This window comes from Carcharodon carcharias, chromosome 7, assembly GCF_017639515.1.
Source record: "Carcharodon carcharias isolate sCarCar2 chromosome 7, sCarCar2.pri, whole genome shotgun sequence".
Lineage (NCBI taxonomy): Eukaryota > Metazoa > Chordata > Chondrichthyes > Lamniformes > Lamnidae > Carcharodon > Carcharodon carcharias.
The window spans coordinates 71908758-71921491 of record NC_054473.1 but is presented as its reverse complement, the minus strand read 5'-3'; the positions used below and the strand labels follow the sequence as shown (position 1 = coordinate 71921491).

At 40.3% G+C, this 12734-nt stretch overlaps 1 protein-coding gene across 7 annotated transcripts in view; it reads left to right on the top strand.

Annotated features, from left to right (window-relative positions):
* itpr1b (inositol 1,4,5-trisphosphate receptor, type 1b) overlaps positions 1 to 12734 on the top strand; it is a 492964-nt gene that overhangs the window by 184354 nt on the left and 295876 nt on the right. For all 7 annotated transcript variants that reach the window (XM_041191125.1, XM_041191131.1, XM_041191128.1 and 4 more), the window contains 6 exons: positions 1265 to 1364; positions 1452 to 1612; positions 3448 to 3589; positions 7705 to 7863; positions 8848 to 9020; positions 9811 to 9930. In XM_041191125.1, coding sequence (XP_041047059.1) covers positions 1265 to 1364; positions 1452 to 1612; positions 3448 to 3589; positions 7705 to 7863; positions 8848 to 9020; positions 9811 to 9930 — 855 coding nt within the window. The remainder of the gene's footprint in view (positions 1 to 1264; positions 1365 to 1451; positions 1613 to 3447; positions 3590 to 7704; positions 7864 to 8847; positions 9021 to 9810; positions 9931 to 12734) is intronic.

The window sequence follows — 12734 nt, the reverse complement described above, 5'->3', positions numbered from 1 at the left end:
GTCACGTGTTTTATCAGAACTTGGCTTCAGTTGCTGGGTCCAAGAAACAAATGCTTAATTTTGCAATTCTCTAATCGCTTGACAGTGCATAAGCAATTATGCATGGATAGTGTTGCAATTAAGGCTGTAGACTTTCAGTCAAAATCAAAGTTGGAATTTGTTTTATTCTGTCACTGAAGTCTACCCATTTTACAATCTATTTTGGGATGAACTGCTAATGAATTGCTTGTGCACTGTATATCTTGAGTCTAAATGGTCACTCTTGTAGATCAAAGACTGTGCTCAGTCACACAATCTAGCCCCCTTTCCTGGAAGCCTGAATGATGCATCCTTGGTCAGAAATGTATAACAAAGGTAGCAAAGGAGACAACACGTGTCTCCAGTATTCATAGTGAAGTGCCCTCCCCAAACACCTTATTCAACAAACTACCTCAGCCAATAAACTGAGGCTACTTGAACATGTACAAATTTATCAATACATTCAGTATCTCGGTGCCTGATTTTGTACGTATTACATGTACGTGATATCTACTGATCAAAACTGGTGCATAACTGCATCGAAGCAGAGATCGAATGTGTTGGTTTTTGTGCATCAAAGCAAAACTACAGTTAATCCAGGAAAATGTGCAGAGTTATGTCAGCGGTTAATATGTTTGCTGTGTTGGAAAATGTTACTTATTGCTATCTTATGGTGTATAGATCTAAAGTGGACAGAGTATGGCTAGCGTAATTTAAATTTTCAGTAATCTGTTTTCCTTTAAGGACATCATTATACCACCCCCCGCCCCCACAAACCTTAAGCCACAAATTATAAGCAAAATATTGTATACTACCTGAAGTATTGAAACAATGTGGAGTCAAATGACCAAGAGCAGCTAATGTGTTGATTTTCTCCTGAAATTCAACCTTTTTCTAAAGCCTGTAGCTCACAGATGGCTTTAATATTCTGGCCTCTTCCGCATCGCTGATTTCCATGGTTTCACCTATGATGGCAGTGCCTCTAGCTGCTTCGGCCCTCTCGCTCTAGAATTCCCTCATTAAACCTCTCTAGCTCCCTACCTCCTTTTAAGACTATGCTTAAACCTACCTCTTTGAGCAAGCTCCCTAATACCTCCTTATGCAGCTAGTTGTCAAAATTTGTTGGATCCTGTGCAACACTTTGAGACGTGTTATCCCAGTATAGGCTCTAAATAAATGCAGATTACTTGTGTATTCAAAGTCATTGGGAAATTATATTTAATTCGTAAACTAATGTGTGTTTCAGGAACTCTTATGTTCGACTCCGGCATCTCTGCACAAACACATGGGTTCACAGCACCAATATACCAATAGATAAAGATGAAGAGAGGCCAGTTATGCTGAAGGTAATTTTGGGGAAAAAGAAATGTGTAACTATTAAAAGTCAAAGTACTGTTGGATACTGACAGTGTTGCTATCTCCTTCCTCTTTAGATTGGCACCTCTCCAACTAAAGAGGATAAAGAAGCATTTGCTATTGTACCCGTTTCACCAGCTGAAGTGAGAGACTTGGACTTTGCCAATGATGCCAGTAAAGTGTTGGCCTCGATAGCTGGCAAGCTTGAGAAGGGCACTATTACTCAGAATGAAAGACGGTAGGTGACACCTTTTTAACAGGCAGCCAGTAGTTGACCACTTGCATTTCCCTGACAAGTTGGAACATGAATCCTCCTCCTGTTTGTGATTTTCCCAGTTTCCATAGTGCTGTGTTTTTAGACAACAATTTGGAAGCATTACCAGAACTCGTATAAAAGCATCCTTATTGGAAGAATACTGCAAATTGACTAAGATTCCCTAGTTCTGGCCAACTCTTGCAGTCAACTTAAGAAGATTTGAGATGGTTAAGCAATTAAGTATATTGTGTAGGTTGGTCAGAATACTTAGGTCATCTCCGTTTTTCATAAAGGTTGGAACCTTTATGGTTAGTTTAAAAATTTGGAACAAGCCTGAGGTTTCGAGGGATGGTTTGTGGAGATTTAGGGAAAAAAAAGACATATCCTGTGCTGCTCAATAGGGTTTGAAACCTAGAAACGCAGAACATCTCACTGCCTGGAAAAAAACCTATTGATCCATCTAACTCATCCTATTAGCATTCTAGCAGTAGTTTCTTTTCAAGATGCCTGTCCAATTTGACCTCCATCTAAGCTGTTTGCCCCTGCAGCCTCCCTATGCAAACTATTCCAAATAATAAACTGCACCTTTTCTTTTAATGGAAACAACACTAGGAAGGTAAAATCGAAGATAAAAATGAAAATTGCCCGCATGCCCCTTCATGTGCATGTAGGCAGCAAGGAAGGAGGAAGAAGAAATTTTCATGCAGTTATTGGTCCCACTTAAAATAACCCTTGAATATTTTCAAAATCTTGTAGCTTTGTGCACTTTCGCTCTACAAAACCTTACTTCCTGTTGTCATTCATATTTTTGTCATTTTTTTTCTTCATGTCAATTCCTATTTTCATATTTGTAACAAAAGCTTTCTATGTAAACTTTCCAGGCTATACCTAAATCTTTTCATCTAATAGATCTCAGCATCTTGACCTGTACCTCTGCCTGAACCCACTCTAATTTTCTTCCCAGATAGTTCTAAGATTTGCTGTTTAATAAAGCAATAGATTAGAGTGCTGAGAAACACAGACAAAATGCATGAATTTCGACTGAAGAATAGATTCCAAATGGGTCCAGTTATTCTCCCTCATCCCACTCCTCAAACATAAGGACATTGAAGACCCACCTAGGATGGAACTGCCCAAGTACACCACCATAGGAGGGCATATTCAGATATTTCAGGACTTCCTCCTCATTACATGTTTAGCCCATATCAAGTCTTCAACGCAAGAAACGTGTCTGCAAATGGGTCAAGGACAGCAGGGTTATTAAAGGGATATTGGAATATTGCTGAATTGGTGATCCAGAGAGCGAGTTGAAATTTTATCATGATAGTTAGTTAGCTTTTTCTTCCCTTTCTTCAAATTATCAGAAAAAGCGACCAGGAGTTATCAGATTGCCTTCAAAAACAAAACACAACAGGTTCACTAATCCTCTTGGGAAAGGAAAGCTGTCTGATATGTGAGTGCAGTACCACATCAACGTGGCTGATTCTTGGCTGCCTAACTTCAAGAGGATAGTTAAGGATGGGCAGAAAATGCTGACCTTACTAGAAGTACCCATATTTTGATAATGGTATTTTTAAAAGAAAATCACTCTTGCCAGGTTTGGATGCCAATCACAGCTTTAAAAAATTAAGTACAGGCCAGGACTTTGGTGCCAAAAGATGTTTAAAAAAAAACACCCTCCTATGTTATGTTTAGTTTAATATTTTATATAGTTTTAAATTTTATATTGTAATACTGTATTGTTCTGAAGAATTGACGCTGTCTTCTAAACTTAAGATTTGGGCTTCCTGAACCTTTTTAAAATTTATTTTCAACAGTTTTGTTACAAAGCTTTTGGAAGATTTGGTTTTCTTTGTTGCGGATGTTCCAAATTCAGGTCAAGATGTGCTCGAAGTGGTGATCAATAAGCCAAACCGAGAGCGACAGAAACTCATGAGAGAGCAAAACATTCTAAAACAGGTGAGATGTCATAGTGGGGAAAAGGGCTGGGGGCTGTCCATTATTTCTGTTCAAAAGTGTATTTTGGAAACTTTTTTTCATTAAATGGTTTTAGGTGAATGAAACTGTTCAATGCTTCATGAGTAAAATTTATTAATGTGGCAGCATTTGGAGTATGTATATAGTCACATGCTGAGCTGTATTGTGACATTCTCTTGAGACTAGCTGCTCTTGAGTAGTGGTTAATGAGTAGTCTGCTTGGCACAAATGAGAGAGATATTTGCCATTTTTGATTATTGCAATAGTAATGAACTTGTGCACTTGTTGTAGTTTTTACATTGTCCTTTATGCTCTGTGTGTCTGACTGGTTCCTGATAAGCACTTGTCAGTAATCTTAATGTAAACCTTGCTAGATTTGCTGAAACAGACCCATCTTTTTCTATCAGGTCTTCTCTGCAGACCTGGCAAGTTTCCTTGGGAGTTCCTGCCAAATATGTGAAGTTAGGGAGTTGGAAACTGGGCGCCATCAGTGTAAAAAGGCAATGTAAAGGAATTATGGTGAGGAATTGTGGGGAGAACTTTTTTGGTGTTAAATTGGCTAGTGTATCCTCAATTAGACGAAGTAGATGAATTAACAGTGCAAATAGATGTAAATAGGTACGATATGATTGCGATTACAGAGACATGGCTGCAGGGTGACCAAGGTTGGGAACTGGATATCCAAGGGTATTCAATATTTAGGAAGGACAGGCAAGAAGGAAAAGAAGGTGGGGTGGCATTGTTAATTAAGGATGAAATCAGTACAATCGTGAGAAAGGATATTGGTTCAGAAAATCTAGATGTCAAATCCATCTGGGTGGAGCTAAGAAACAACAAGTGGTGGAAAACATTAGTTGGAGTTGTATTAAAGGCCTCCAAACAGTAGTAGTAAAGTAGGAGACAGTATTCAGCAGGAAATTAGAGATGCATGTAATAAGGGTGCTACAGTAAGCATGGGTGACTTTAATCTACATATAAACTGGGCAAACTAAATTAGCAATAATACTGTGGTGGATGAATTCCTGGAATGTGTATGAAATTGTGTTTTTGTTTAGACCAGTATGTCGAGGAAGCAATAAGGGAACAGGCTATCCTAGACTTGATTTTGTGCAGTGAGAAGGGGCTAATTAATAATCTTGTTGTGTGGGGACCTTTAGGGAACAATGACCATAATATGATAGAATTCACCCTTAGGTTGGAAAGTGAAAGTAGTCCAATCTGAAACTAGGGTCCTAAATCTAAACAAAGGAAACTACAAAGCCGGTGTGAGTTGGCTAAGGTAAATTGGGGAACTTCATTAAAAGACATGATGGTGGATAGGCAATGGCTAATATTTAAGGAACGAACATATGCATTGCAACAGTAATATATTCCTTTCTGGCGCAAAAACACAACAGGAAAAGTGGCCCAGCCTTGGCTAACAAAAGAAGTTAAAGACAGTATTAGATCCAAAGAGGAATCATATAAAGTTGCTAGAAAAAATAGAAAGCCTGAGGATTTGGAGCAGTTTAGAATTCAGCAAAGTAGGGCCAAGAGATTAATTAAGAGAGGAAAAATAGAGCGAGAGTAAACTTGAAGGAACATATAGAAGTTTTTACAGTCCTCTTTTAAGTATGGAAAAAGATTTGTGAAGGCAAATATAGGTCCCTTACAATCCAAAAGTGGAAAACTTATAAGAGAACAAGGATATGGCAGGGCTATTAAACAACTACGTAGTTCTGTCTTCACAGAGGAAGACACAAATAACTTCCAAGAAATATCAGAAAACAAAAGGTATAGTGAGAAGGAGGAATTGAAGAAAACTAGTATTACTAAAAAAAGTGCCGGAGAAATTAGTGGGACTGAAAGTGGATAAATCCCCAGGTCCTGATAATCTATATCCCAGGATACTAAAGGAGGTGGGCATGGAAATAATGGATGCATTGGTTGTCATCTTCCAAAATTCTGTAGATTCTGGAACAGTCCTGGCAGATTGGAGGGTGGCAATTCTAACCCCACAATTTAAAAAAGGAGGGAGGGAAAAAACAGGGAATTACAGACCGGTTAGCCTGACGTCAGTGGTAGGGAAAGTGCTAGAGTCTATTATAAACAGGACACTTAGAAAATATCAACGGGATTAGCCAAAGTCAGTGTGGATTTAGCAAAGAGAAATCATGTTTGATAAACCTACTGGAGTTTTTTGAGGATGTAACTAGCAGAATAGATAAGGGAGAACCAGTGGATGTGGTGTATTTGGATTTTCAGAAAGCTTTTGATAAAGTCCCATGTAAGAGGTTAGTGTGTAAAATTAAAACACATGGGATTGGGGGTAATGTATTGGCATGGATTAAGAATTGGTTAGCAGACAGGAAACAGGGTTGGAATAAATGGGTCTTTTTCGAAATGGCAGGCGGTGATCCACAAGGATCAGTGCTTGGGCCCCAGCTATTCACAATATATATCAATGATTTGGATGAGGGAACCAAATATAATGTTTCCAAGTTTGCTGATGACACACAACTTGGTGGGAATGTGAGTGATGAGGGTGTTAAGAGGCTTCAAGGTGACTTAGGTTGAGTGTGTGGGCAAATGGCAGATGCAGTATTACGTGGATAAGTGTAAAGTTATCCACTTCAATAGGAACAACAGAATGGCAGAGTTTTATTTAAATAATGAAAGATTGGGCAATATTGATGTACAAAAGGACCTGCGTGCCCTTGTACACCAATCACTGAAAGCAAGCATACAGGTCCGGCAAGCAGTTAGGAAGGCAAATTGTATGCAGGCCTTCATTGCAGAGGACTTGAGTACAGGAGTAAGGATGTCTTATAGCAGCTGTACAGGGCCTTGGTGAGACCACAGAAGGAGTATTGTGTGCAATTTTGGTCTTCTTACCTAAGAAAGGATATAGTTGCCATGGAGGGGGTGCAGCGAAAGTTCACCAGACTGATTCCTGGGATGGCAGGATTGTCGTATGAGGAGAGATTGGGCCGACTAGGCCTGTATTCACTGGAGTTTAAAAGAATGAGAGGGGATCTCATTGAAACATATAAAATTCTGACAGGGATGGACAGACTGGATGCAGGGGCAATGTTTCCTCTGGCTGGTGGGGGCCTAGAAGAAGGGGTCACAGTCTCAGGATATGGGATGGACCATTTAGGACTGAGATGAGGAGAAACTTCTTCACTCATGAGGGTGGTGAACCTGTGGAATTCTCTACCACAGAGGGCTGTGGAAGTCAAGTCATTGAATATATTTAAGAAGGAAATAGATTTCTAGACTCTAAAGGCATCAAAAGGTATGGGGGAGAGTGGGAGTATGATGTTGAGACAGAGGATCAGCCATGATCATGTTGAATGGCAAAGCAGGCTTTAAGGGCCGAATGACCTACTCCTGTTCCTATTTTTCTATGTTTCCATGTTTCTAATTCCTCGGAATAATACTTCTACTTTATTTAAGTTACTGAAGCTCTGAACTCAATCGTTAGGAAATCCTCTTTCTTCTGGGAAGAACAAATTTACATATTTATAAAGTTTAAAGACAAATTAGACTCTGATTATTGTGCATAGGGATATTAAATATAAAAGCAAGTAGTCGTTGAATTTCTGAGACACCAGTTAGGGCAACTTTGTAAAATTGGGCACGTTTCATAGGAAGAATAGCAAATCCATCACAGAAGGGACCTTCCCATTGAAGGTTCTTGAGAATGGTAACAGGAAAGATGGGCTTTGTTGGACAAAGATTTGGGGAAAGAAAGAGGCTTTCACTGGAATGGAAGAGAATGAAGAGAGACTTCAGTTATGAAGGGTTTTCAGAGTTCAAAGAAAACCTTACTTCATCTCAGCTTATCAGCTTACTCTGTTATTCCTTTCTCCATCATTTACTTGTCTAGCTGTGTCTGTGCTATTCGTCTCAACTGTTCCATGTGGTAGCATGAGGGAGGTGCAGGTGCATCAAAAACAGTCTATGATTCTGAGCAAAATAAAATGGATTTGCTGTTGCTTGGGTACTGCTGCCATCTTGAAGCAGGATCTTGTAGGTTTTCAGCCTGTAGACTTGAGTAATGTGAGACGGATTTGCTTTTTGGTGTTGACTAGGTTACTATCTTGACCTTGCAGATCTTTAAGCTGCTCCAGGCCCCGTTCACAGACAGTGGCGATGGCCCAATGTTGAGGCTGGAGGAACTCGGAGACCAGAGGCACGCCCCTTTCCGACATATCTGCAGATTATGTTACCGAGTACTGAGGCACTCCCAGCAGGACTACAGAAAGAATCAGGTACAAGGACTGAAATGCTGAAACTCCTTGTCACAAAAGGCCTCTAATGTTGATGTGCCAAGCTGTTACAGACTTCATAGTCCAAATTTAGCAATCCCATTCACATGTTGCAAGTGCAGAATGCATTTTTGTTTGTCGTCTTAACCCCTGCCCTTACTATTTAACTTTTGCCTCATTTACTGGTCTCAGGGAAACTTTTAACTAAGATGCTGGGATACTAAGAGCCTGCTTAAAATTTCCATCTGATCGTGGAAAATGGGTTTGATCTTTATTTTTAATTCTTTCACGGGATGTGGGCATCACAGGTAAGCATTTATTGCCCATCCCTAATTGCCCCTGAACTGAGTGGTTTGCTAGGCTGTTACAGAGGGCATTTAAGAGTCAGTCATGTATAGACCAGCTAAGGGCAGCAGATGAAATGTAGCACTTCACTAAAGGTCATCAGTGAACCAGATGGGTTTTTACAACAGTAGCTTCCTGGTCGCCCTAACAGAGACTAGCTTTCAATTCCAGATTTATTAATTTGAATTTAAATTTCACCAGCTGCCATGGTGGGATTTTGAACCCATGTCCCTAGATCATTAACCTGGGCCTCTGGATTATTAGTCCAGCTACATTACCACTACAGCCCCCAAGAATGGGGCTGAGGCGAATTTGGGGGTTATGCAGTAGGAATTTGGTTCAGATAATTTGTTGTTTTCCATAGAATCACACAAGCATGAGAATAATTCTACAAAAGATAAAATCACCCTTTTAAAAAATTTCACAGTAATGTCTGCTTCTAAGCGTACAACAAATCTCTATTTTAGTGTGTGTTTTGACAGGAAGGGGAAAAGACTGTGGTTGAAGAGGTACTGCTGAGGATGAATGGAACTTGATAGGTTTTTTTCTTCATGTAAAAAAGCTGGAGACTGCTTTTCAGTTGCTTTGTTCAAGGATGCTGTTTTTTTGAAGCAGCTCTTATTTGAATGCTCTATTCCCCAGGAGTACATAGCAAAGCAGTTTGGCTTCATGCAGAAGCAAATTGGATATGATGTGTTGGCTGAAGACACCATAACAGCATTGCTGCACAATAACCGTAAGCTCTTGGAGAAGCACATCACAGCGGCTGAAATCGAAACCTTCGTTAGCTTGGTCAGGAAAAACCGTGAGCCGAGGTGAGGTGGTTTTGGCAATGTGTTGTAGTAGTAATATTGGCCACTGGGTTTGCAACTACTCAGTGACTGATTAACTTCTATTTTTTGAGAAACGTGTTGTGTCTCCATGATGCACTGGCATGGTTTCCCCATGTTGTGGACTGTTTTGAACAAGGTTTTGACCTTGAATATTGTTGGATGACAGGACTGCAGGTAAGCTAAGTGCCACATTTAACTATCAAAACTGATTTGACTGGATAAAAATTGAGCAAGTTATTTTACAAACTTCAATTTTGTCAAATGCATTTTGTACGCTTATCTATGAAGGATTTTTCTTTAAATTGGTAGGAAATCACTTGGCCCACCTTCCACACACCCACACCACCCCTCCTACCACCACAATTTCCACCTACCCTTCTTCCAATAAACATTTACTTTATTTGCCCCCTTAGCTCTGCCTCCCTTGGCCCCACTGCCACTCTTTCTCCCCCCCCCCCCCCCCCCCACCAATGCCCCTATGCCTCGTTTCTTGATCTCCCCTTCCTACCTCCCTCAATCCCTCAACCTCCACCTTTTTCCCTTTTTCTGTGAATTCCCTTCCCTCTCCCTATAAACCAGATAGTGCAGTCCTTGACACCTGCTTATTTCATGTGTCCCTCTGGTATCTGCTGTCACATGTGGCTCAGTGTTACTTGACTCAACGTTTTATGCATAATTTGACCTAGTTGTTTTTTCTGTCTATAATGGGAAATTTTTTTCCCAACAATGATTTTAACTGAAATCTTACTTGTGAAATGTTTTTCATTTCCAGGTTTCTAGATTATCTTTCTGACCTGTGCGTGTCCAACAACACAGCCATTCCAGTTACCCAGGAACTCATCTGCAAGGCTGTGCTGAACCCAGCTAATGGTGACATTCTTATTGAGACAAAGTACGTCATGCTTTGCAGAGGAAAAAGCAACTCACTGCTTCAGTTGTTATAGTACTTAACTTCAGCTTGGTTGCATATGTGGTTTGCATTTTTTTTTTGGAGGGCGATGATGCATTATTTTGCTAAATTTCATCTTCGGGGTTTGGGCATCGCTGATGAGGCCAACAGTTATTTCCTATCCCCAACTGCCTTTGAGGAAGTGGCAGTGAGCTGTCTTTCTTTAACTGTCATTGTCCATGTGGTGAAGGTCCTCTCACAATGTTTTTGGGTTAAAAGCTCAAGGATCCTGACCCAGTGATTATGAAGGAAAGATGATATAACTTAGAGATGAATTTGGCAGCGGTGGTGTTTCCATGCATCTGCTGCCCTTGTTTGAGGCAGTGGAGGTGGTGGGCTTGGGACATACTGTTAAAGGAGACTTGGCAAGTTGCTGCAGTGAATCGTCTAGGTAGCAGCCACTGTGGCCACTCTTGCTGGTGGTGGAGAGGGTGGATGTTTAGGCTGGTGGATGAATTGCTGGTTAAATTGACTGATTTTTGTCCTGGATGGTGTCAAGCTTCATGAGTATTGTTGGAACTGAACTCAACCAGGCAAGTAAAAGAGTATTCCATCACATCTGTGATTTGTGCGGTGTAGGTAGTGGACAGGCTTTGGTAAATCAGGAGGTGAGTCACTCATCACAGAATGCTCAACCTCTGACCTGTTCTGTCTAGTAGCCAGTTGTTTATGTAGCTGGGTCCAGTTCAGTTTCTGGTCAGTGGCGACCCAAGGATGTTGATGGTGGGCGTACATCAATTGTTATGCTGTTGAATGATATTGGGAAGTGGCTGAGAGGCTTTTCTTCACAGTGGTCATTGTCAGGCACCTGTGTCGCACAAATGTTTCTGGTAAATTTTTAGCCCAAGCCCAAATGTTTATTATTTGAGGAATTACGAAGGAAGTTGAACACTATGCAGGCACCTACATGAAGCCCAACTTTTCAGATCAATGACATTTTGATTTCATTAAAAATTGTTTGTAGAAGTGCACAAGGAGCAGTGACAATTTTCCTAGGCTTTTGCAGACACTTCCTTCTGATTTAGGATGTCAGCTGTGGCTCAGCGGGTAGCAAGCTCACCTTTGAGTCAGAAGGTTCAGTGTTCAAGATCCACTCCATGACTTAAGCACAATTCAACACTGACGCTGCAGTGCATGTTGGAGTTTATCACCCTTCAGTTAAACTGAGACGCTGTGAGCTTTCTAAAATGAATGGAAGAGATCCCTTGGCACTATTTCAAAGAAGCACAGATGAATTATCCCTGGCATCCTGGCTAATATTTATCCCTCAATGATTACATCACAAAAACAGATTGTCTGGTCATTATCACATTGCTGTTTGAGAGAGTTTGCTCATACGTTACAAACAGTGACTACACTTCAGAAGTATTTCATTGGCTGTCAAGTGCTTTGAGATGTCCAGTGGTTGTGCAAGACTATATAAAAGCAAGCCCTTTTTCTTTTTAATGCTGTTCGACCTAAAAAAAGTATGACACAATTTAATTTGGCCCGTCGACTCTGCTTCTTTCATGGACTATGCTGAATCAGTGTTATCATGAACTTCAACATGTTTCTAAAATTTAAGTGAAGTTCTGCTAAGTGTCTGCCCGACCCCAAAAGACAGCCAGCCCCCATGATATCCGCTGAGACTTGCCTCTTCATTGTTCAAACTTGGCCAGTTGTTTTCCATGTAAGACGTTTCCAGGGTCTCCACTCTAGCGTATCAAACAAACAGTACTTATGTGGAAGCTTCCAACTTGCAGATAACTTGTCAGTTAAACTTTCAACTGGAGTTTGAGGAACCTGATTCCTTTGTTTCAAGGGTTTGAGCTGTCCTGCATTTGGTGCTTAGTCGTCAGAGGGGGTACACTGTTACCAGCTTCTTTTATGAGGAGCATGTTCAGCAGTAACTGCATGAGACAAAAATGTTGGATATGCATTACCTAGTTTAGAAGAATAAACCTAATTATATTGAATTTTATTCTAGATTAGTACGTTGCCTGCCTACATTACCTAATATCCTATTTTACTGGGTGTGACTACTTTTGTTTTATCCAACTCAGTCGTCATTCAAAATTTGGCAATAGAAAATTGATCGTGGTCCTCTCTGGAGAGTATTGGAATAGAGGCTAGGAGGACTCAGGGCACTTGGGTGCCATTACAGGCATATCGAGACACAGATTTAATGCTGCCTCCACACATTGGACTCATGCTAGACCATGAGACTGTACCTAATCTCCAATCAAAGGAAATGATCTAAATAGTCACCCAGCTCTGCAATATGCAGGTGACCTGTCTCATATTCATCCAAAATTGTAACTCAGTGACTAGTATCCTTAAAAGCATGAAACTAGTGTAATGATATGTGTACTTTTTTCTGCGTGATGTATACATATTCTGTGCAGTTAAGGAAAGCTGTGTCTGTTTGTATCCAGGGTTAATCAAAGGAGAGATTTTTGGAGTCAAATTGTCTGTGGTGTGTTGGGAATGAAAGAGGAAAGGTGTTAACTCTTTGCATTTGTGATGAAGCTTCATGCTAGGTTTTAGTTTACAGGTAAACAGAAGGTTTGAAATTTACATTTGGGGTTAAGTGTTGAAATTGTTGGGTAATTATTGGATTTCAAGAGGTTTGAGGGTGATGGGCAACTTTTGCATCTTACTGGGGATTCGTGAGTAAACGGGCAGACATTTTAAGTTTTATTGATCCATAGATAGAGGTAATTTGGAAACATTAAAGGTTTTAATATTTGAAGAACCCAAGTTTAAAG